Here is a 25,437-nt window from a genome sequence, read left to right on the forward strand (position 1 = left end):
GTGGATGTCCCACTGTGGCCCTTTCTCCAGAGGCCAGTTTGAACCAGAAAAGGCTGGTTCCTCTTGGTTTCAATAGCTGATCCTGCAGGTCATGTGGTGGAAAAAAAAAGACTGATAAGAACAGCCTTTTCTGTCTCTGTTTCCCCTCCTTTTCTCTTTCTCCCCCTCTCCTCCCTCTGTCCACCCCACTATAATGGCGGAAAATGAAGCAAGAGGTTGCGGGGGGCAGTGGTTGCGGAGCCAGACATGGAGGGGGTTTACTGCACTGCAATAAAACAGAACAAAAAACAGAAATATGCAGTCTGAAGGAGAGCTTTAGCAACTCCAGAGGGGAGCAGAGCAGGGGGCCAGAGTTGGGGAGTGTGCGTGTGCGGACCTTCATGTGTTAATGTGCATGTTCTTATACACTCATTGTGCAAAAGCCCTCAGGTATTCAATCTCCATCTGATACAGTGAAAATAATACTCCTTATTACCATGGAGACGCTAATCAAAACAGAAGTATGCAATTACAGTAGGTCTGCTTAGAACAATGGAGTCAGTAGGAGAATAACTGTACATACAGAGTAATGACTCTGGAGTGACCTCCTCTCTGAATCAAACTGCTGCAGCTGCATGTCTGTCCAGGTTATCTGTGGATTATTGACCAGCCTTTAAAATAAGAACCGTGGAAGATAAACTTCGATGTGTACTGATTGCTTGGACAGTGATTCAGGTCCTCAGCAAATCAAGGGCAAAGTTACGCTCTCGCACACAAACACACATGCACGCATTGATCCACCGTCTTCATCCCTCTCCCCTTGTTGTCCCCGCTCTCTATCGATTCTGCAAACTGGGCAGAAAAACACTCTTTGCTTTCTGCGCTCCAAAGGTCAACGTGAGGGGTTGAGTGAGTTGGGTCTGAGCTCGCCGTAACAGTGCTGAGGACAGCACTCTGTGTCCACAGAGAGTGACACTAAACCATCATCTGCTACCGGTTTAAGTCCATATCATACCTCTGCCAACCTTACAGGGTCAGTTCACTCAGCTCACACAAAAAACACATCTTTCCACTTACCTCTTGTGGTACTGAGCCATGCAGAAAGTTTCTGTTTTACTAGCCAAGGCTGTGGTGCTCAAATCATGGAAAATTGCGCTTGAAAAGCTGGACAACAATGTGTGTGTGTGCATGTTTTTTTCTTCCAGAAACAGTGTCCCGTTACTCAGGATATTCCACAGACTTCATTGTCAGCAATATTTCAGAGGAAATATTTCTTCAATAAAAAGCGGTTCCAGTTAAAAAAGAATGATGTGGGATTAGGGTGAACTAACCTTTAAACAGACATTTAAAAATAATTAACTGAGTAAGTTTCAGCCTGCCGGAGTTTAGACGGGTGATTAGCATGAAGGACAAAACCACCAAGCTGCTGCTTCAAATGGGTTAAAAGAACTCAATTTATCATAAGACTACCTCATAGGTACTGTATAATTGGACATCATAAACACATAATACCAGCATTAAAGCAGGATTTACCTAAATGAATAAAACACAGAAATAAATAAAGACTACATTAAAACTGTAACATGTGCATCTTTAGCCTCCACACACTTGGCAGCACTCCTTGACCTGCACCTGCATCCAGAGTGCACCTGGGTGATCAAACATCACACACACACACATACACACACACTATTCTCGCTGTGAGAACTCCTTCGCTCGCCTCCCCCTCCTCCACCTCTTCCCTCCTCCACCCCTGCACTCTGTCTTTGTTGGCCTCACAGGTGTACACTGAGTGTTTTATGCGTGGTACTGACCCACTACGTCCAGGGTGTACGTGTGGTTGATGGATCCAAACTCATTCTCCACCAGACAGGTGTAGTTGCCCTTGTCTGACGGCACCACGCTCTCCATGATCAGGGTCCAGTGCTGGCTACGCACCTGTGGACGAGAGGCAGGGGTTTCTTGTTATGAGAGGACGGAAACACAGATGTAACACACGCCAACAAACACACACATACGGAGAAATGCAGGTGACTATAAGAGACATAAATGAGAAAGATGAAAGAGGGGATTTGGGTGGAAGATTGAAAGACGACAGCTGATGCAGTGTGCTGGAAAACAATATTGAGGCTGATGACAGGCTAATTCCACCAGAATGACTCCACAACATTAGAATATTTTCTTTATTCCTGCAAATGACATCAACTGTTGGAACAAATATCCCAATTGCATTGTTGGTTTTCATCCTGAGATATAATGGATTTGGATTTACGAAGGTAAATATAAATTGAGCAACACGTAATTCTTCTGTCAGTCACTGTTATCGTGGGTAGTAAACCCCACCTCTCCATTGTAAGCGCTTTCAAACATGTCGTTTTTCATAATTATTTGCGAAAATAGCTTCACCCCCGTGTGGAATCCACAGGTGTGAGCTGACAATAGCGTTTCCGTCTGCACACCGAGGAGAGACTGTAGCCACTGCTTGCACAGGCCTACATTTCACACAATGGAGAGATTATGCCACAGGGCTGGGCTCAGGTACAGCTTTTGTCTGACATTTGTTGACAAAAAGAGAGAAACAAGCTGCCCACGGTGTATCTGACAGCCTGACTGTATCACTTCCGTCACGCCGGAGCTGTTTTTGGTCTGCGCTGTAATGAGCCTGCTGAAAGCTGAAAAGGAAGCGACATTAGCAGCTACATCAACATGATCTGCTCCTAAACTTTCCTGGCACTGGGACGTGTTTCCTCATGAACCGTCAATCATTAACCGGGAGCCTCGGACTTGTTCAGCATCACTGGATCCTTTCATAAATTAATTTCACGACTGTCTGTTTAAGCTGTTATTCCGCTCTATCAGCACGGCTCGAGCACATTCAGTAAATGCTGCTTGTTTTGAGAGACAAAGAGAGGAATTTAGGAGCAAACATTACTAAAGTATAATCTAAATAGACTCCGTCACAGTGCAGGAATTCCTCATATTAAGACTAGTTGATGCTCTTTTCAGGCTTTTTTATAAGAGGAAATAAAACACAAGCATACTAGCTTTACTTTCCCATGACATACAGAATCAGGTATTTTCCGCACATATAAATCAACTCAGACTGTTTACTTCCCAAAACGGGACAAGGGTGAGAGACATTTTCACCAGTTAAACAAAGCTCTTCTGTTGGAATTATAGAAAGCCGTACTCATTTAAATCTGCTATTGACCTGGGATTGAAACGATGACCACTGAAATTATTATTATTTTGGTCTGCCTTCCAAGAATTAGGAAACACATTGAGTTTTACCTTTGAGTCAGTTTGCTTTTCTTTCTGCAGCGTGTTATAAACGGAGAGTCAGAAAGCTGCACAGCACATCAAGCTCCCTCAGTTTAAACTTCAACCAGCTCTGCAATAGTGTTTGTGAATCACATTTCATAACAATAGAATCACATGCCAGAATCACATACTGGTCTCCGACCAAAGCCAGTGGGACCTGTTCTCCCTGATTGAGTTACCTCAGCATTCTCAACTCATTTCAACCCTGACGCTACCTACTTTCTCTATACGTTACTGTCTGGGGGCATTTAACCCTTAAGTCCTGGGCTTAAGTTTCTAATTGTTGGTGGTAAAGAACCATTTCGAGTTACAGTGAGGGGCTCTGTAAAGTATCCTGGTGAGAGGAGGCGCACGGATGAGCAATTCCAATTTCACACCAGAAACCCTGCCCTCGTTTCCTGTCTGCTCTCCTCCCGTCTCTCCAGTGAAGGGTGGAAAAGGGGTGAAAGGACGGCCGGGGAATGATTGGAAGAAGCTTTAACGTCTTGTAAAGACATTCACAAAATGACCAGAAGTGCTGTGGCACAGAAAGCAGTAAAAAGCAAGAGTTGACATTTGTAATAAAAAAGCATGATGTATTACTGTTTACCATACCTTATACCCTCCCATGCGGTCCTCTTGGCGGAAAGGCCTGCTGTTTTTAAGCCAGCGCAGCTTGGGCCGGGGGTTGCCTCCTGCAGCACAGCGGAACTTGACTGTGTTGGCAGCTGGCACCGCGTGCAGCTTCTTCTCCATCTTTGCTGATGAGGTCCAATACGGAGCGCCTACAACCAGAGAACAGTTGGTGTTCAGTCGGGGTGAGATTTCCTCATCATGTCCTCAGCATTAACAGTTTGGCTTCAGGGCCTTGGACTGGCTAAGGCAGATATACATAGAAGCGTGACTGCAGAGAAGCCAAACCTGAACCATTTCTAACACTCCCAGAGACCCCCCCCCACACACACACGCACACATACACACACACGCCTTTGGCAACACTGACTGACTCGCCGTCTGCATAACACAACCCAGAGCTCCACATTCACACAGTTAAATAAAAACACACACTTTCCCTGTAGGCTCGGCGGGGTGTTGCAGAGGGGGAAAAAACATCAGCTCAGAGGGGAGAATGTGCCTGGGCGTTGCCAAGAGGGTAACTAGACCATCACATTCAATTTCATCTCATTCCACTTAGCAGCTTTTTTTCTCCCTCCACTTCCTCCAATTACCCTTGCTCCCTTGTTTATCTGCCTGTCACTTGGCTAGATATGGACTGCAGGGCCAGGGATGCTTATCACCCATGGAAAATCATTATGTGCCCTCAGGGGAGAAAATGAATGTCACGTTTAACGAAGGATTTCAGAGTTCTCAACGCGCTTTTTTCCAGATTTTATCAACGTCAAACCGTTACCGTTTCTCCTACTGAAATCTGTCGCCTTCCTTGTGTTTCGTCCATTCCCTCGTTCCCTCTTTTCTCCCAATTTCTGTCTCTCATTCAGCTGGATTTTCCTCCGAGCCCACACCCGCCCTTTCTCTCTGCACCTGGGAGCGTGATTGCCTAAGCAGATGGGGCTCAGAGGGAAGGAGAAACTCAAAGTCCAACAACAACCCAAACGGTCTTCCACACCATCACTTCCTCTCCAAATAGCAGAAGCACGAGCAACAGCGGGAATACCCACAGATAAGACCATTGCTGACTTTAGTATGAGCCTCATACATAAGCTAACACCCCAGGAGAATATTTGCTCCCAGTGCCCTCCCTCCACTCTCTTTGTCCAATCTGCATACTATCAGACACCTCCCATCATTTTCTCTGGCACGCACAGCCGGACAAGTCGCACATACTTGGATAGTAAAGTCAGTAAACAGTGCTCTTCCTTCCTGAATGGATGCATACGGTAAGTACTCAAACTATAATTAGTCATTCCCCTTTCTTCTTCTTCCTTCTCACTCTCACTATCTGTGTTTGGCTTCCTGCATCTTCACCCCTCCAAGTCTTTCCATTCACTCTCCCTGTCACCACTCGGTCCGTTCAGAAGAAGACAGATTAGGTGGAGACTGGCCCATTGCGAGGCTGTCTCTCCGAAAAGACCTCTGACCCCAGAGTGGCAGCCGGGTCGGAGGATGAGGTTGGGACATGAAAGGTGAGCGGTGCTGTTTCCCATGCTCTCCGTCCGGAGGGGCAGCACTTCAAACGAGACGACCCCCAGACCTCTCTCCAGATGAAGCCAAACTCTCACTGGCCCAACTGCTGCGGACTCCAGGATCCCCCGCCTCCCCCAAAGCCCCGTGCATCCGGATCCCCACTCACGGCTGTTTATCCTAAGCTGGCCTGGGGTGAGCTGAGGTTATCTAACCCTTGCGAGTCCAGACTTTTTTTTCCTCTGCAAGTTCCTCCAGAGACCCAAATCCGTCAGTGACTCAAAGCAGTATTACAACGCTGAAATTATTTCTTGTTGTCTGAACAAAGCAACTTTGTACACTGGATTAATACAGCCACTGTTGGGAAATGTGAGATTTTGGAGAATGCAGTTTCAAGAGCTTTGGTTGTATGAAAGCCATGTATTTCCAAAAACTTTTCATAAGTTAAGAGAAACACCCTGTTTTCAACTTTGTAGCAATGCGTTTTTTGGCTAAGCCAAAATGTTTTTCAATGATTTATGTAGTGTTGCTAAATCCTGATTGATTTACAGAAATATGTGACATCAACATTTTCCAACTGAGTGCCACCCACTTCAAACAAGCGAGCTGAGCTCAGACAAAATACTGAGAACTGTTCAAACTTTGGCAGAAAAGTTCATGTAGAACCCTATTACCACTGTACGACGCTGACTGAGTGAACAGCTTTTAAAACATCGTTGTCACAACTTTTCTCATAACATCATGACTTTTTCTTCTTGCAATCATATGGCTTTATTTCCATAAAATTTTGACCTTTTTCCTAGATGTTATGACCTCATCCTCATACGAGAATAAAAAAATATGTTTTTTATTTCCAAAATATGAAAAATATATCCATAATGTGTTGTTCTCTGGGCTTTGCACGAGTGCTTCACGTCTCAGTCTTAACTTTTAGTCGTGAATTTAATTATGTTGGTCAGACAGAACTGTTCTTCCATGAATATCCTGACATAAGCAGTGTTAATTCAAGGAGAGGCACGGTGACAATGATGTAAACAATGAGCCAAGTCGTCCACAGGACTGAACGCGGAACGCAAAGCTCCACGTGGCTCTTTAACTTCATCATGACATCAGTGCTACCCCCTCCCCTGCCCCCACGCCCTCACCCTTCCCCTAAACACAGTCTCCCTCACAGATCCCTGTAGAGGCTCTTCCATGTCTCCTCCAATAACACCACCCACTGCTGATGACAGACAAACACTCTGGACTCTCTCCCCTTTCAGCTTCTTTCCCCGGCTCATGTTGTTCAAACTTCTATACAAAGTCAAATCAAAATGCTCTGTTTTGCGGTGGCCTGATGCCCAACCCATTCTGAGCGCTCCACAAGAAAAAAAAAAAGACACAAATATATAGCTACACCCGCACTCTCCGCTCTCATTCCCTCCCACGCCTACATGCACCCTCCTCCCTCGCTCCAGTCCTCGGCCTGAGGCCAAGGCTCCACGCCATGCTCAGAGAAGTGCTGGTGCTGGTCCAACAAACCCCCCTCCTCCTCCCGCTGCCTCTTTTCCCTCTCCTCTTCCCCCTTTCTTTTAATAATAATCTCGGGTTTGAATTTTCAGAAACACACACGGCGAGAAAATGCGACTGTACTGCCAGAACAGCTTTCCCTTTGTTTTCAAACAGCTTATTACCACCAGAATGGCTGGATCTTTTCCCTCTCCCCCATTTTTTCCTCTTGCTGAGTTCCTCTCTCCCCCCCATATTTAATGGATTTCAGGCAATTACAGTCAGCCCAAAAGTGGAGGAGGAGGACTCACGGTGAGACGCAATGCGTGTGGAGAATTTTAACAAGATGTGGAAGCCCTCATCTTTACTTCAGTGAGAGTGTGTGTATGTGAACACATGCATGTGTGCACGTGGCTACATGAGCACATTACTAGCCCAGATACTCACCAGAGCATAGACAAGCTTTGGTAAAAATTTCTCTGTCTCACATGCACATACACACGCATACACAAGCACACATACACATGCACACAAACACACGCACACACAGGCCCATCAGGTGGGTAACTGGGTCCAGATGGGTGTCTTTCATAATGGATGAGCCCAGCTGACTGACTGACTAGCTGACTGGCTGACTGGCTGGCTGGCTGGCTGGCTCCATGAGGCCTGACTACCTGAGGGATACTAGTTTAAGGAATGTCAGGAATCTCCATATTCCCTGGAGAGACACACACACACACATACTATACACTACACACTCCAGTCTCATGGTATGGGCCTAGACAGGAATGCTAAGGTATAGAATAGCAGAGATGTGGGTGCAGGGCAGAGCTGACATGAGTTTTGGCATTGCTAACAGTTGTCTTCTTCCGATCCCGAAAGAAAAGAGCCCATCCGCTTTCTCTCCTAAATCAAAATCACGCTGTCTGAACTGTGCTAATAAGCACTGACAAAGCTAAGTAGATTATTTCACTTAGGGATTAGGCCTTTGTAAGTGTTTGACTATCACAATCAGCATCCCAGACATAGGTTTTGACATACTGTATGTCAAAGTGACTGCTCATCACTTTTGTAGACCAGAGCAGAGCTTCAAACAAATTAGGTATGCTAGATTTAGCATATCTAAAGCTTTTTAAGCTTTAAGCTATTTCCAAATATCGGTCAAATGCTACTGCAGGAAGTGAGATGTGGGTATTTTCTCGTTGTCAGAGCAGAGAAAGTGATTGTGGAGAGAAGACAGGATCAGATCAGTGCACCGACAAGCTTCTACCATCCACTTGATGTGCTTTGGCTCAAGGGCGCCTAATCTATGTGAGGTGGTGAGGAAGGGTAGCGCATCATTAACTCCTTCATCACCTCCTTACACTCCTCCCATACTCACTTATCTGCTCTCCGTCTGCCCCAGCATCCTCCGACCGCTCTGTATCGTCCTCATCATCCCCCGACGAGATGGCATCTGCACAGAGTAACCACGATTACTGCCACCCTTTCGCAGTCCGCATACACACATACACTCTTGCATGCAGGAATGCACATGCAGTTAGTTTCTTAACAAATTTGCACACACAAATTTGTTGAGAAAATGCCAGAGTGAGGCCCTTTTCTGATCAATGGGCTCATATGCTACCGTAGTTGTACACACACACACTCACTAGGCCCCAGAGTCGCTCAGGAAGAACAAAATTCAGGCTGTTCGTCTCTGACCACATCTGCTCCATGGCCAACCACGACTCAACCAAGCTCAGTCCAGTTCTAAATCTCCAAAGTCCCTGTCCCATCCTGACCTGTCTTATCCCTGACTCACCTGTGACATTCACTATGAAGCAGACCGTGTCTTTGTCCACACTGGTGCAGGTGTACAGGCCTGAATCCTTGGCCGTGGCATCACGGATCTGCAGCACCTCCTGCTCTATCAGCGTGCGGTTGTTGGTGCCCAGAGAGCTGCCGTCTTTGGTCCAAGTGATGGTCCCCGTCGGCGGCAGAGGGCAGCTCAGCTTCAGCACCTCCCCCGGGTGCACTGAGCATATCGTAGGCTTAGAAATTTGGTATTTGTTCGATGCGTCTGCAGAGCGAATGGGTGGAGCAGGGGGAGGAAGTTGGAGGGGTGAAGAGGGGGGCAAAAGGACAGATTGGAGGAGGAAGAGGGTGCACAAGAAAGAGGAAAGAGAGGTGGGAGAGGAAGAAACAAGCCATAGTTTAAGAAACAAAAACACCACATAACCCCCAATGGATGCACTTAAATCAACTTATGCAGGAGGAGCAATACAGAAAAGAGGAGGCCCATTTTTTCAAACCATCACACCAACTTATCATTGCCACAAACTCCCAGTCAGTCCTTTGAAACGGATCCCTTAGAAAATACCACTATTCTGTTATTAAGTGTGCAGCGTGATCGTTGTGTATAGATTCAGAGCATGCAGTTACGGCCAGAGCAGCTTGTGTAGAGGAAAAAAATAAACAATCAATACGAGCAGGTGAGAATTGGACATCACTGTGTTGACAGACAGCTCCCTCCCCCGCCCCCCGACAACCATCCATCCCTTTTAGCATAGATGCCAAGCAGCCAGTGTGTGTGGGTGAGTAAGAGCAGTACAGACAGATCTCTGCAGGCTAAAAAAAGGTAATAAAACTCCAGCACGTCTGCCCATCAGAAAGGAAAGCAGCCAGAAGAAGCTCTAGGACGGAAGCAGTTGTCAGGGAGGGGAAGGGAGAGGGGGGGTGGGGTGGAGGGGGGGCTCTCTTTTTTGCCTTTTCTCTGGCTTTGACTGTATACCTAAGCTTTGAAAACCTTGACCTGGCTGTAGCCTGACTCTTCTGTTTTCCATCTCTCCATTCTTGGTTGTCTTTCATAACACGGCCATGGAGGATCTACAACTCCTGCACAGGATCTGCCGGCCAAGACAGAGAGTAAGAAACTCTGCACGACTCCAAAGTGCATAAAACTTTCACTTCTGGGAGAAAATCCAAGTCCGCCTGTGAGTGCATGTGTGTACACCATGTCCTCTGACTTGTACAACTGCACGGAGAGAATGAGGTGAATCCCCAGTATATGAAAAGGGAATTCGGAGCGTCTGAGACTGCACTTCTACATCATCCATGCAAACTCTAGACTGTGACTGAATGTTGAGCAAAAAGGGGGAAAACCTGCCTGAAATACAAGCTGGCTTCTGCCATATATACCAAAGCCAATTCCAGTCACCCTGAGGCTCTTGCAGCCATGAACACACACACACACACACACACACACAAACACACACATTCATGCACAAATGTGTCTATTCACTCTGCCCAGACGGAGATGCATCTTGACTCTCTTTGCCACCATCCACAGTGAGAAAACACTGGAAAGTTCTTATTATTGCAGCACAAAAATGTCCAAAACTATGCGTGTGTCCGTGTGTGTGTGTATGTGTTTTCTTCAGAGGGAAATGAAGGAAAGGGGCAAACAAAAGAGGTATTAAACAGATTTGAGAGGGGGGAAAGTGGTGACAATGGAAAAGCATACAAGAAAGCCAGTGATGCAGGTATATGTAGTGTTTGACTGAAGGCTGATAGGTGTAATTAAAGAGATCGTGGCACTCCCAGCCTTTCCTGTACCTCAATATACCTTTTCAACAACATTCCAGCCCCATTATGCGTCCTACCCCTGTGGTAAATGTGAAGTGTACGCACACACTCGCCTCGACAGGAAGGGAAAGTCATTCCGCCACAACCCAGCAGTCGAGGCATGTGTGCAAGCCTCTAAACGTTCCCCTTGGGCAAGCAGACACACACAGGTACAGTTCTTGTATTGTCTTTTTTTCTCTCCCTCTTTCCTTCGATCCGGAAATAATTAACCCCTCCTTCGCCCCCCAGGACCGAGTGTGTGGTCTGATAAGAGGTGGAGCTCCTGTGCTGATTGATGGGAGCTGTCTCCGCTGCTTTTTACCACATGCTTTTCCACACCGGAGGCTACTGTGTTTGCTTTGACATTATTACTGCCTTCAGCTTTTCCTTTATTGTTTAATTTTAGTGATTTAGACATGTTATAACGACCAGGACACAAAGTACAGGAGGTATCCGCTGGGAGGCGAGCAGGTATGGACAACTTCAAGGTGATGGGCCCCTCAGTGAGGCTGACGTAGCAAAGCAACACCTGGAACACTCACACACACACAGACACACACAGCACAGTGAAGAGGAAGGCAGGGCGCTGAGGTGCTTCATGGAAAGATGACACTCAGACACATGGATGTGTGTGCAAGTGTGTTGCGCTGCAAGGGGAGGTCAGGCAGAGAAGGAGAGATGGAAGGAGGGAAAATAAGTTCAGAGGAAAGGAAAGGAGAGGAGAGGAATCTCTCCAAATGGTGCCTCTGATTAAAGAAAGCACAAACATGTTAGCTCTGCCTTCATCATTCTCTTATCTCTGCTGTGCCCATCTGTCCCCCTCCATCAACTCCCCCTCCTCCTGTCGCTGCTCCTTCGTTTCGCTCTTTCACCTTCGCTTCAGCTTTGCCCTCTCCTTCCCCCTTCCCACACATCTCCACCCCCGCTCCCACCCCACTGACCCCGCTGACCTAAACCTGACCCTTCCCAAACCTGTTGACACCTCCCACATGCCCGATTGTTCATGGGAACCGGTGTCATGTACACACAAACGCACACACGGTAGAAGCCTTGCACACAGAAAACAGAATATAGAGGTCCACTTAATAAATGCACGTATCAGACACCAGGAGATAGAGGCCCAGACACACGCTCACACACACCGTGCTCCACTTGAAGAGAGTTTACAAGAGTCCGGGGGTGCATGCTGAGTTGAAGAGCTGAAACACTTCACTGCAGATTTTTCATCTCTGCAAAGTTTCATCCCCCTCTGCACCACAGGAGGGGGCGGGAGCCTCTCTATCTATCTATCTCTCTCTCTCTCACACACACACACACACACACACACACACACACACACACACACACGCACACGCACGCACACACTCTCACACTTTTGCTCGATTTCAACCAAACAGAGTTCTCCTCCTCCCTCCTTCCATCATCACTATCATTTTGCCTCTCTTCTCCTGAAGCACATCTCCATTTCAAAACCCATCTCTCTCTTTCTCTGACAGCTAGTACAAATGTCTATCAGGTGTGATAGATTCGGGCTGTCTGCTCCACGCTATCTCTTGGTCCTCATTCACGCCGCCTTGGCTGGCAATAATTAGTCTCACAGTCTGAGCGTCTGCGGCAAAATGCGGCGAGCAATTCTCACCAATGTCCCCATGACGTCTGCTCGCCCGTCTGTCCTTCGAGGCGGTGAGAGCCAAGCAGCATGACGGCAAAGTGGCGAGGGCGGAGTCTGCTGTTTTCTGACGTGAATGATCTTATGAATTTACACATTTGGCTGCAAGTCCACTCTCCGATGTCCTCCCTGTCGAGTCCAGCACGACGGGATAGGTGGACTAAATGTAATGACTGTCATCTCAGAGGCACACGCTCAGCATGCACGCAGACCAACACAGGAGAACACACACAAACACACACACACACACACACACACACCAAATCACATTATCGCTGCTGCCCTTTTTATCCCTCCTTTTTTCCTCTCCTCTTTCCTCTTTATCCTCCTCACACAGTCAAATCCCAGGACTTCTCTCCCCTTTTTTGTCTCTCCCTCTTTTCTGATGTCGGTGTCCTTTCACATTCAAATCCCACCTTAGCTAGACAGTCAGGCACAAGCTGGCACAGGTAGTGGATCTTCCCAGCCTCTTATCAGACAGGTGTGAGATGGTGGAGTGACAAGGTATTTTCTGGCACATCAGCCAAGGCAAATAACAGTGCACACACACACACACACACACACACACACACACACACACACACACACACACACACACACACACACACAACCACCTACACACTCAGACCTTCAAGATTAACACCGGCCAACAGCAGGCTAATAAAATTCATTGTGTAACGGCCGTATATTCAGCCCAACTGCCCCCGTTCACACCACCGGCCGCACTCTGCGTTTGTTTAGAGTTCAGTTCCATTGCCATCGCCACAGTCACAGTCACACACACAAAGACACACACACCATGTCATTAGCCGGCCAGCTGACACTTTTATACTTTTACAACCGCACTCCTACTGTGCAGATAGCACAGTATTACAGATAGGTAATAAGCCTGCAGCTCCTTGACATTCCCATCTACACACACAGAAACACACACTGACACACACAACTACCAACAGCAACCCATAATCAGCGTGCTGTTAATGAAATAAAGGCAATTGCTACTCTGGTAACACACGCTGACTATGTGGCTCATTAAATAAAGTACAGCATACAGGTGGAAACTTGATTAAGAGTAGAAATCATGCTGAAAATAAATATATAAATGTGCCAAGATAGCAATTATGTTGCTGCAGAGCCCAGAAACTCTTCAAGAAATAAACTTGTCTTTTGTTGACAAGCATCCATCCATTTCTTGGGTCACGCATGAAAGACTCATCCTTGACACAAAATGTAGCCTTTATTTATATAACCACTCAACTGTTTTGAAGTGTTTGCCTCCATGCTGATCAGAGCATTTTTTTTGAAGAACAGACCTTGGCAGGGTGCACTTGAAAGTACAGCCAAACCATGAGCTGACTTTTGTCTGCTGCGCTCACATTCTGCCTGCGTTCCAATGTGCCTGGTGCCACACTTATTCCACATTATATGCAAAGAGGGGCCTGAACAGACCACAGAGCAGAGAATACCAATGTTAAAGACACACACACACACACACACACACACACACACACACACACACACACACACACACACACACACACACACCTTCTGTGTTTGGTACCTTTGTTATTCAGCTCAGAGTATTTTAATCACTGTGCAAACGGAGAGTGCCTGGACAAGGTAAACACTCACATAGATACTTAAGTGGCAACAGGGACAACAATAGGCCTGTTGTGGAGACCTTAACCAGCATGCTCGCTCGCTCTACTTCTACTGTTACAGCAGCCACAGGTAAACAAACTAGCAGGGCCACCAGGGGTGCAGGCGTGGGCTCTATGGAGACAACATTGATATGCAATCTGATGAATCTACAGCAATTACGGCTCCCACACACACAGGCAGCGGTGTGACCGAGGCTGCAGGGCAGAGAAGGGCGGAGGGGGTGGTGGAAATCCTAAACATCTCAGCAGGGGGGTGTTATTAGGACAGAGAAGGCAGGGCCAGCCAAGCTGTCTCTCTAACATCTATGTATGGCCTACAGGTGACACCGGTGCAGCCCATCAGAAGCAGTGAACAGAAGGAGACCACAACAAACTGGAGCTGCGGACACGCTGATTCAATCACACACAGCTGTGGACAAATCTTTAGTTGCCATGTGCAGCATGGAAAATGATTCGGGATCGGATAGCAGATAGCAGGCCAGGTTCTCTGTGCCCCATTGATCCCTCATCATGTGACCCCCCCTCCCAGGTCTAGCCACTTAATCTTCAGTCACATGACTTCACTGCTGCCCAGCGCTCTGTAATCTCTCTATCTAAAGGAGAAGTCAAATATGCACAAATCCTCTTAGACCTTTCCTGGAGGATTGTGTAACTCTCTCTGTCTCTCTCCCTCTGTCCTCTCTGTAGCCATGTAGCATAGCATCCCGGGCCATGTGGGGCTCTGAACTCAGTGGCTTGGAGTCAAAAAGTCTGCGATGCAACAACAAAAGCAACAACAGGAGAGGAGAGCTCAGCAGCCTCTCATCAAGGTAGCTAAGAATGATACCTGACCTCTGGGGCAAAGGGCAACACAAGGTACAGAGTGTTGTGTGTGTGCGTGTGTGTGCGTGTGTGTGCGTGTGTGTGCGTGTGTGTGTGTGTGTGTGTGTGTGTGTGTGTGTGTGTGTGTGTGTGTGTGTGTGTGTGTGTGGAGAGAGAGATTAGGGGGAATTGGCTTAAAAAAGTGATGCTGTGTTGTTGGCCTAACTTACAATTAGCATGCTGATGAAAGCCCGGGAACAAAAGGCTTTGGTATGTGAGTTACCATCCATCACAACAACTCTAATTAGCTAGTCTCTGACCAGACTGGAGACAAAAAAATAGAGAAGCCTCAAAAGAAAAGAAAAAAAAAAGCTGTCTGCACTACAGAAAGCTGCCTTTCACAAAAGGTTTCTCAAAAGTTTGTGTTTTGCCAATAAAAATATGGCTTGATATTTTTTATCCACGCACTCCCTGTCCCTCCCTCTTTGTGCTTCTTTCCAGGCGAGCAGGGCATAAGAGAAACGCCAGCATAAGCACCGTCCCACCCTGCTTCACAGCTCTCCCTTGTCCTCCCACGTGGGGTCACAAACTTGCCTTTAACACTCAGGTGTACCACAGACATCAGCAGGAGAAATAAAACAAGGCCGTGTGAATCACACGCCTCACAGTGAGGACGACAAGAGGCTCGCCATGCTGAGGCTAGTTGTTTCCCTTCTGTTTGTTTATTTTAAGCCTCCAAGAATCTTACATTCGTCCTACTTATTAGATTTTTGGTGAAGTTTAAATAGAAGGGCTGCAAGAAATTTCAAACATTAACGTCTAAGTGTACAAGCAACAGTGGAAACAGTGAAACTTCGGATCTGAAAATTCATTTTCTGTTCCATCCTCAAGCAGAACAGTAGAAATCTAAATACTCATTTTGCTGGAGGCCCATCGCGGGTTTTTATCCATTGATGTTTTATGTGCAATACAGACAAGAATTCCAAGGAAGGATGCAAAAGTTAACCAAAGTGGGATTTAAGGGGGGAGACAAACTTGAGAGACCTACACCTGCTCTCTAAAAACAAACCAAACAAATGGTTTGTCGCCCTGCTCCACCTCCCAGGCCTTCCCGTGCTCCGCTGCTTACCTTCAGGTTCCAGAGTGGCCTCCTCCTCCTTGGTGGCGGTGAGGGGCGGCCGGGCCACGCTGACGGTCAGCAGGGACAGCAGGACGGCGGCCAGCAGCCAGGCCCACGAGGCCATCCCGTTAGTGGGGGCCAGCGCTCCCCATACCCCCCTTCTCCACCTCCCCCTGGACACTGATCCCATCTGAGGGGGTCCGCCCAACCATCAACTGCTGCCGGGTCGGCCTGTCACTCAGTGGAATTCACCCAATCACCTGGGCTGAGAGGTGAAGAAGACAGAGAGAGGAGGAGGAGGAAGGGAAGGTGGTGGCCGAGGGATGATTGAAGAGGAAGACAAGTGTAGAGAGAGAGAGACAAAAAGAAATCTGTTAGCGCAGAATAATTACTCTCATGTCAAAGAACTTCTTTATGCACCATTTTACCACTCGCCTGATTTTTGACCAAGTGAGACAGAAAACTGATGCGAGAGAAAGCAGCAGAGACACGGTGTTTCAAAATGCTGTCAAACAAGCCGTGCCACAGACATACCGAAGCTGTGAGGCACCAGCAGTCGACACACAACCAGCCTGCATCTACCTCTGCTTCTCATCTATAATTATATGCCTTGAAATGTGTTTTACAGAAACCAATTAAGAGACACTGTAGCTCTGTATGTCTTAGTATTCACAGCCTAATTAGTTTCATGACTGCCTGAGTCAGTCACACAACTGCAATACAGCTCAGAGATCAGACTAAGACTAAGTTTATGAAGAGATCATTTCACATAAATAATTGTGGGATAATTGTTTAATCTCAAACATAACCTCCTGCGTCATTTTAAGCTGTTTCTATCGTTTTTTATAAAGACATAGACGCTTCTCTTTATTTATGAGTCATAATGTGTTTTGAAAATATCCCTGGCACAGCATAGACAACATATCAGCCAGGGTGGCACCAGTTTCGTTTACTTGTACATCGTTTATTCTCGTGCGCAACAGATGCGCCAAACCTGTTGCCCGCGCTGCTGCATCTGTGTTAATTGTATTCGTAAGGGGGCTCTTATTGCATCTCCGTGACTTGATTATGAAACCCGCGAGGCTTTAATTGAAAAGCAATATTGCAATATTGAGACTCTCTTTCTCTCTATCACACACACACACACACACACACACACACACACACACACACACACACACACACACACACACACACACACACAACAGTCTGTTTAGCCAGACATCTGCGGTTCAACCGTGCTGAAGTGTCTCTGGAGGTTTAGTGAAGTCACGCTTCCCTGCGCTCTTTCTGCTCCAGCTGGACATATCGATTGGTTTCACCCGCAAAGACACATGTAGTTCGACTTTTAGAGAGCCAATCTGAAAACGTGCAACCTGATTTGGTCTTTAATTCACCCCTCAGAGGCTGCACGGTGGACGCGCACAGGCTGTCGGGGTGAATCCATGAATATATCCTAACTTTATTTTACAGAAATGCGCCGGTTTGATTCCAGCAATTAAGGGCAGTGATTCTGCACAGATACAGCCCAGACGTGTGGCTTATTAATGAATTGTAAACCAGTCATTGCACCAAACAAACATCGGGCTTACCTGTCTAAAAACTTGAGCAGGACGAAGAGACCAGAATTACCCAGAAAAGGCCATTCGTTTTACCTCATTTAAATATGTGTGTACTGTCTAGAGCACAATAAAAAAAAACACTGAATTCTTCTGCAACTATCAAATGTGGCCACGCTTAAATAACCGAAAATGTACCAAGAATACGGATGAAGATTAAAACTAAAATCTAAAAACAGACAAAACTAAGCAGAGAAAATGTTTAACGAGACGATGTAATGCGAGCTCTATTAAAAACTGTTCTTTTTGCATGTGGCTGACGACATGACATTTGGACACATGAGGGACTTTGCTCCATACATGAGCGCAGCCTTCATTTAAACCGGGCTTTGAATGAAATTTCTTGGCACTGATTGAATCCCCATTGAAATTCAAATCAGTTGGCTTTTCCACAATGGGGGCTCATTTGGAGCTGCTCAGTGATTTAGGACTCCGGCACCAAGCAGTGAAAAAACAACTGCGGTCACGGGATAATTGGCACCATAAATGCAATGTAGAAAATGAAGCAAAGTAATAAATAACCAGGGACACTTGTTAATGCGCCCTGAAGTGACGATGCAAGGTGCTGTATGGTTTCTTACCTTGAAAAAATAATCAAGGGCAGATTTCACTGAATTAACTCAAATGAATGATCATAAGTAGAAAATTAAATATGCGTTGTTTTGTTGGGTGTCAATTCAAGAAAATCTCAAATGAACTTTAAGAGGAACTTTGCATTTTTTAGACTTCTCAAAGTCTCAAAAGGGAATTCTTGGTTAGAAAACTGAGTAAATTCGACTTTAAGGAATAAAATAGTTCTCATTTCATCCTGCAGCGGTGAGGGGAAAAAACAGCACATACCAAGGAAAGGAGCGCAAAGCATTTCCACTATCACGTAGCCTGTTTGTCGTGACAGCCGAAACCCTGACAGATGAGATTCTGTGGCAGCGTTGGACGTAAACAGAAAATACTTACCAGGGAGGAATAAAATCGTGGAGATCTCTGTTTTGGCATGCACAGATAAGGGAGGAGAGAGCATGAGCTGAATTCAGAGGGAGGAATGTCTCCAACTCCACAATGCACCAAAAAAAGAAAAAAAAATCTGCGAGGCGCTGCCTTTCGTCAGTTTACTATTCCACAATCAGCCGGCATCAACTCAGATCAGAGGATATATTCCAAACCCGACTGGCAGCGTAGTCCAATGCCATGCGAGGAAATCCGAGTTTACACACGTTATCCTCCAAAAACAGCTCGGAAAACCAACGCTGTCCCCCGAAACTTTCCTCCCCGTCACCAAGTTTCTTCCAGGGCGCAGAACATGCCCAGTGTTCCCGAGCAGCGCACTTGTCAACTAAATAGAAAGTTTGCAGCTACTGAGGAGGTGGAACGGGGTTTAAAAGCTACAAGAGGACAGCTGTCCGATGCAAAATGGCATAAAATCCATCAGTGCGCGTTCCCCTGCTGAAAAGCGCGTCTTTCGCGTCTCTTTCCCCTGTTCCGCCGACAGTCCTCGCACTGTATCTCAGACGCTTTGTCAGGTTTACTAGCTTTTTTCTCCTCCTTACGTCTCCACACACTGCCCTCCTCCTTCACTCCAGTGGGTGTCATTACCCCCACCCCATGCACCCCCAGTGTAATTCGAGCCGCTTCCTGGCCGTAGTGCCTTTGGGCCCTGCCTTCCCCCGCCCATCAAACTGCAGCGCTGCCTGCCTGCCTGCCTGCCTGCCTGCCCTGCGCTCAACTTGCTCAACACTGGCTCCAGTGCGAGGGCCCCTGCTCGGCTCTGGAGTTGTCAGATCGCCGTAACAACGCCCCTCAGTGGCCAAGGCATGACATCTGCGGGAGGAGACGCACATTACCGACACACGCAGAGACGCACAATGCAGCCTGTCAGTGTGTTTCAGTTTATTTAGGTGCTGCAGTGGTGGTAGAAGTAATGATATCATTTTTGGAAAATAAAACTAGAAATATCACAATATAAGACATCACTTATTTCTAGAAAGAAGTCTGCATTTAAAATTGTGAAAGTGCTGAGGTATTATCAGCAAATTGAACTGAATGTTTTTGAGTAGAAAATATATCATCTTGTGAAATAAAGTACCTTATAGAACAAACTAGCCAACAAAGTAGTTAACAGCATCAATAGTAATACAACAAGATGAACACATACAGAAATATAATGAATGTGGTCGTATTGCATTGCATCTACTTTTAATAATACTTTATCTGCCATGTAACCAGTGACTGTAGCTTTAAATGCTGTGGAGTAAAAGTACAATATTTCCCTCTGAAATATAGTGAGATTGAGTTGAAGTATGAAGTAGCATAAAATGGAAATACTCAAGTGAAGTACCTCAAAATTGATTTTAGATAGAGTACTTGAGTAAATACTTAATTACTTTCCACCAATGAGATGATGCATGACGGGTTGAGATGTCAGCCAGTACAATCACAGCTAGCCAGCTTGTGTAGCACCATGACAGCAAGGCGGGTTTATGTGTTGCTCAGGGACACTTCAGCAGGGCCATCAACTACTCAGCTATGATGTCATCTGTCACAACACTTTTACAAACAGTGCAGATGCTGAGTGAAATGTGCTCTTTCAATTCAACACATGTCAACAACACAACCTTTATTGTTTCAATTTAATGTGGAATAATGATTTTGCATTATAGGGAATGTACAGTACACATGTGGACAAAGAGTGACTTACACACAGTGGTGGAAAGTACTGGGCTTAAGTAAAATGTGGAGGTACTTGTACTTTATTTAGGTGTTTTGGTTTGATGCTACTTTGCTTTAACAGGTCTTCTGCAAGTTAATTTTATACACAGCATTAAATGATCATCTTATAGTAGTAGATGTGACATTGTTATAGATTAAAGTGCCAAAAAGTGGGTTAAATAGTAGAAATTAGCTCCACCTCGACCAGTTTCACCCTTGAAATGCTGCTTACTGCATTAGTAATAATGATATAATAATATAATACAATCATAAGGCACAATGTAACACTGGAAGAGGTCCCTCTGCACAGTGAATGCCTTTAATGTTCATAGTTTGTTGGTTAAACTTTCACACTGTTGAATAAAGTTTTGAATGTAGGGCTTTTGCTAGCAATGGAGAATTTGTACAACACGGTGTTGTTACTTAAGTGTGGAACTTCTTCCACTTCTGCTTACACAATGAGCTCAACAGTAAATATTCATTAAATATCACATCACAAACATATTCTAAGCATCCAGCATTACAAAGCAGAGTGCCTGTAATAACAGACTGATAACATGAAAGCAAAGAGTAAAGAAAAGAACTGAGGTTAGAGAGAGATAGAGGGATTTTATTCTATGATATGGTGCATTAGAGTAACTGAACTGAAGTTCATAACTTTTCTACAAATGAACAGATCTGTTGAGAGCTGCAGAGAGAGAGACTGAAGGCTGGCCCCCTGCAGCTCGTCCCCCGCTGCCTCGAGCTGTCTCCTGCATTGGTTCAGGCGTTCAAGTGCTCTGAAAGAGACACAGGGGAGGGTGGAAGACTCTAATCTCCACAGACTTTTTATTTTTGTCTCACTTCCACCGCTGAAGCCCTCTTTCTTAAACAAGGGAGGGAAAACTCTTCCATTCAATTTGAAAAGAGGCACTAACAAGGTTTTTTTTTTTTTTCCTGAGGTAAAGGTTTGGCCTGTGAATGGAGAGCTCTGCATCTGTTTTTCTCTCCTCTCCCATCTCTGCCTCCACCAGTAAAGCCATCAGATAACAGTGGAGCTGACAGGTTGGCTAGAAATAAAGAGGGAGCAAGAGGTGAGGAAGGAGCGTTTGACTCATTTTTCAAGAGTGGCACAAAATACCCCCCGCTGTTTCTCCCTCTCTGTGTGTCTCTTTCCTCCCAGTACATAAGTCTATTTACAATCGCCAATTTATTTTCTACTGCTCAGGCATCTCACATTTGAAAGAAACCTCATCAAGCAGAGTCTCATGGGCCTTTGACAGAGAACTAGATGGACTCAATGCCCTTGCGCTGTGGTATCTGTCAACCTGTCATTGTCCCTCTTCATCTCCAATCTTTTCTTCAGTCCTCTTTCTTCCTTAATCCCTCCTACGCCGGCAGCCACACTGTTAGGAATTAGGGGACGGAGTGAGAGGAAAAGAAAGTGACAAGCTAATAGCCTGCCATCAGCATCTTAGATGAACATATTGATTACTTGTCATTGTTGACAGAAATCATCATGAGGGTATTGGAGAGGTTCTAAAATAACTGTGCGTTAGCGGTGAGAAAACCTCTTATTGCTGTGAAGATTGAAGCTGTGAGTGACAATTGAGGCTGAGCCTCTCACCAGTCATTCAGCATGTCCCCTGCTGCTATGCAAATTTTAGATGCTGTTGAAGTGAGCTAATCAACAACCAGGCGTTACTTTCCTTTGTCCATGGTCCGGCTAATTGGTTCACATTAAAGTCCCCCTACACCCCGAAATGTGTTTTGCTTATTGTGACTTCACTTGGTTGTTTGACCATCACTGTGCAGAATGATGCACATGCAGAGTTTGACATTATAGGCTGTTGTCATGTTCATCTGCAGAAGAGGGAATGTTTCTCTGTGTTCACTTTCAAGACACGTACTGACTTGATTTTGTGACGTAGAAGCCAATTGCGCTCTAGTATGCAGCTTATACAAGTGTGATGTGGAGACTTGAAGCTCCAGAGATCGTACACAGAGAATGGCTGTTTCAGTAAAGTAGCAGATATCAAAATATCTGCATATTCATAGGTTTAGGATTTTCCAATGTTTTTTAAAGACGTTTGAAAAAGAAAATTGTCATCGTCAAAATATAAAAATGACACAAATTATTATTCCGAGTATTCTTATATGTCTTAAAACACATCTGGAGGGGATCTTTAACCAGTCTTCAGCTGTAAAGCTCATCACTTGGAAGTGATACTGTTTAACTTGGTGCCAGTAACTTGCACCTCCTCAGACATAAGGATGAATCTTTGGTGGTCTTAGCCCTATTTTTCTCTACGCTGCTGTTATGAAGGTGTTTCTGACTTTTCAGTAGCAGTTCATGCAGGGTCACGTCTCAGACAAGTCTATTTCTATGTCATCACAACACATCATCTCAAATCCCAGTGGTGTTATATTTGTGATAACGTGGGCAGCGGTTGTGGGGAACGCCTCTGTTGGAGTCAATTAACCATTATACAGTGCTTCTTTACTGCAGTAGCACATAGACAATCCACTCTTAGAGTGAACTGGGCCAGAGCAGCAAAATCCCTCCCTCTGCCTCTCTGAATGCTAGACAAGTCTAACGGAGATATTCACTGTCGAGAATCAGAGCACAAAACGGGCTTGTTCTCCTTTGGAAGATCATTTTTTCTTCTTCCTTGAGGGTGCTGCCGTTAATCATGAATGGCAGTGATATGTTATTATAACTTCACTATGCCAAATCCTTGAGACACTGCTCCTTTTTCTCTCAATATATCACTGACACTGTATAATTAAAACAACAAACGTGGGTGAGTCACATCCTGTGCAAAATATGAAACAAATGCATGGAGCTGTGTGTGGTGGGGGATGGGGGAGAGAAGTAAGACGTAGACACAAGCCTCAGGTCTAATTTGAACCATATAGGATAGCTTCTATGCAGCCATGTGGCAATGTATGAAACCCCTGTGTGAGAGGAAAGTTCAGGTGTTGAGTTGGAGAGAGAGGGGCAGGAGTCGGTAGCAGCGGTAATGTGTTTGAAAATGGCAAAGTATTCTGAGAGAAGCCTCTTGTTCTCGTCATGTGGGCTCTCTGGACATCTCCTCCATCCACGAGGCCAGCTCTCACTGCCGAACCCTCCCACTTTGCCCAGCATGAGCAGTCTCACACAGCGCAGTCCCTCTGCTTTTAGCTCGGGAAGCATCACCCCTGAAGTCAGCGGGTCTTCCTCCTCACTGTCACAGATACGCCGTAATAACCTCGTCCAAACACCCAGGCCTCCGCTGTCCTCTCCTCCCCCTCAGCAGGTAACAGAGAGCAGGGATAGTGGGAGTGGATGGAGGGGGAGTGGAGGGTCAATCATCCAGATTCCTCACATGTTTCCACCTCAGTACACCAGAGTGTTTGAAATAACTGGGATGCCTGCAGATTGAGCTTGCAGTGCAGCTCGGCTGAAAGGGGAGCACAAGGAGAAGGAGGGGAAGTCGACGTTTCCAGCTTCAAACTGGGGAGTTTTGGAGTTTCACCTCCCTCAAGCTGCAATGAAAATCAGCAAATGGGAGCATATGAAGCAGAAACATCGTGCGCGCTGCGGTGTTGCAGTACAACTCCTGATCAAAATGTCTGCTTTCCCTCCCACCTGACTGGCACCATTACTCCTAATAAAAATAACGCAGGACTTTCTTCCAGAGAGAAACGCAGAGAAATGCTGAGTGGAACTGACAACTTTATACCTCTATATAAAATGAAGAATGAATGGAGCTTTTTCCTGGCATTTTAACAGTGACAAGGATTTCTTTCTTTGTCTATGTCTTTTCTTATTTCACCCTCCCTTTATCTCTCTTTTCATTGGTTCAGTGCTCACACAACACATAAGCATTGTGCACATGCACACACATACATACAAACACACTACACAGCTCATTTGGTTCAGAGAACAGGTCACTTTAGTTATCGTGGGTATGACTCATGCTTTGCAAGTCAGGACTTCAGCCTGTGCTGACAGTGTTGATGTTTGGTTTTCTCCTCAAGATTACAGTCCTTTAAGAGTTAACTACAACAACTCACTATTCCTCTTTAGTAAACCTGCACATCCTGAGTGTGAGTTGTAAGACTTACGTCATTGCAAAGCCGGAGAAGGATTAGTTCACTGTCATTTTTCTTATGAAGCAAAAGTTTGTCATTTTTCAGAGTTAGGTGAGAAGACTGGTACTGCTCTTATGTTTATATGAAGCTATAGCCCGCAACCAGTTAGCTTAGCTTAGCATAAAGACTGGAAGCAGAGGTAAACAGCTAGAATGTCTCTTTCCAATGGAATAAAAACCTGCCTACTTGCATCATTAAAGCTCATTAACTAAAATCAAGGTGTAAAAATGACAATTAGCCATTTTACCAGGGGCTGTGTCAATAAGCATATTTCGCAAAATGTTGAATTATTCCTTTAAAATGCAGGTCACACTTTAAAACGATTTTAATTCCCTTGTTTTACTGTATGAAAAATAAAACTTCAATGCTCAGTGTTTATGTACTTAAATGTATCAAATCTGCAACCTGTTCTGGTTCCCTGTTGCCAGAGGTAGTTAGACATTAGCACTGCCTGCAGTGATCCCTGCAGTTCCTCTGACCGGAGCAGCAGGAAGTCAGGTTAAATATTACATGGTGTACAGAGCAGAACTGTTCCTCAGAACCAGCAGCAGCTCTGAGTGACAACTCACAGGATGTGTGCTTTGTAGTACATATAATCCACTGCTCTTACCAGCAGCACTATCCGCTGCTACGAAGAGAACTGATGCTATCTTTGAGAATGTCCTCATGGACTCTCTTTAAAGGCAGAGGGGCGTCTGAAAGACTTTCACTGCATTTTGAAGGCAGGTGTTTCCTTTTGTGAGACTTTATGCCATTTGAAGATGAGCACCGCCTGTCATCTGGCTGATCTTTAGAAATCATTCATTGTAGCACACTGTGGTAAAGTAAGGACTAAAGGGAGCTGAAGACCAAACCCAGAGTATTAAGAGTCTATCTGGAGTGCCCACCTCAGAGAGAGTCATGCATTCCCAGCATACGCAGAGCTTTCATTGTGACTATAGATTGAGGGAGGCCCAGGAAATAAATCACAAGGTCAGTGAATGGGCTGTCTGACTTTTAACCCCGGGCCCGAGAAAAGACTCTGCTCTATGTCCTGATGTCATCAGCAAGTCATTACTGCCAAAGCTCTCAACACCTCTGCCATCCCACCCTAACTCACACTGCTGAGCTGCTATTGGACAAACCTCTGGCCACAGCACCTAAATCACTCAATAGAGCAGCAGTTATAGACTTGACCTTGGCTTGGTGCTGTTTTCCATTCCCCGCTCCCACATTTAACTCTGTTTATTGTTT

The 25,437-nt window shown here is 45.7% G+C and overlaps 1 protein-coding gene across 3 annotated transcripts in view; it reads right to left on the bottom strand.

Annotated features, from left to right (window-relative positions):
- fgfr2 (fibroblast growth factor receptor 2) overlaps nucleotides 1-18,995 on the bottom strand; it is a 39,460-nt gene extending 20,465 nt beyond the window's left edge. The window contains exons 1-6 of one of the 3 annotated variants that reach the window (XM_070976989.1): nucleotides 18,340-18,995; nucleotides 15,776-16,031; nucleotides 8,714-8,971; nucleotides 8,291-8,365; nucleotides 3,895-4,064; nucleotides 1,794-1,917 (exon numbers count right to left, since the gene is read on the bottom strand). In XM_070976989.1, coding sequence (XP_070833090.1) covers nucleotides 1,794-1,917; nucleotides 3,895-4,064; nucleotides 8,291-8,365; nucleotides 8,714-8,971; nucleotides 15,776-15,956 — 808 coding nt within the window. In that variant the 5' untranslated portion in view covers nucleotides 15,957-16,031; nucleotides 18,340-18,995. The remainder of the gene's footprint in view (nucleotides 1-1,793; nucleotides 1,918-3,894; nucleotides 4,065-8,290; nucleotides 8,366-8,713; nucleotides 8,972-15,775; nucleotides 16,032-18,339) is intronic. The other 2 variants (XM_070976988.1, XM_070976990.1) reach the window with 2 other exon arrangements.
- Between the last annotated feature and the right edge of the window lie 6,442 nt (nucleotides 18,996-25,437).

This window comes from Chaetodon trifascialis, chromosome 13, assembly GCF_039877785.1.
Source record: "Chaetodon trifascialis isolate fChaTrf1 chromosome 13, fChaTrf1.hap1, whole genome shotgun sequence".
Lineage (NCBI taxonomy): Eukaryota > Metazoa > Chordata > Actinopteri > Chaetodontiformes > Chaetodontidae > Chaetodon > Chaetodon trifascialis.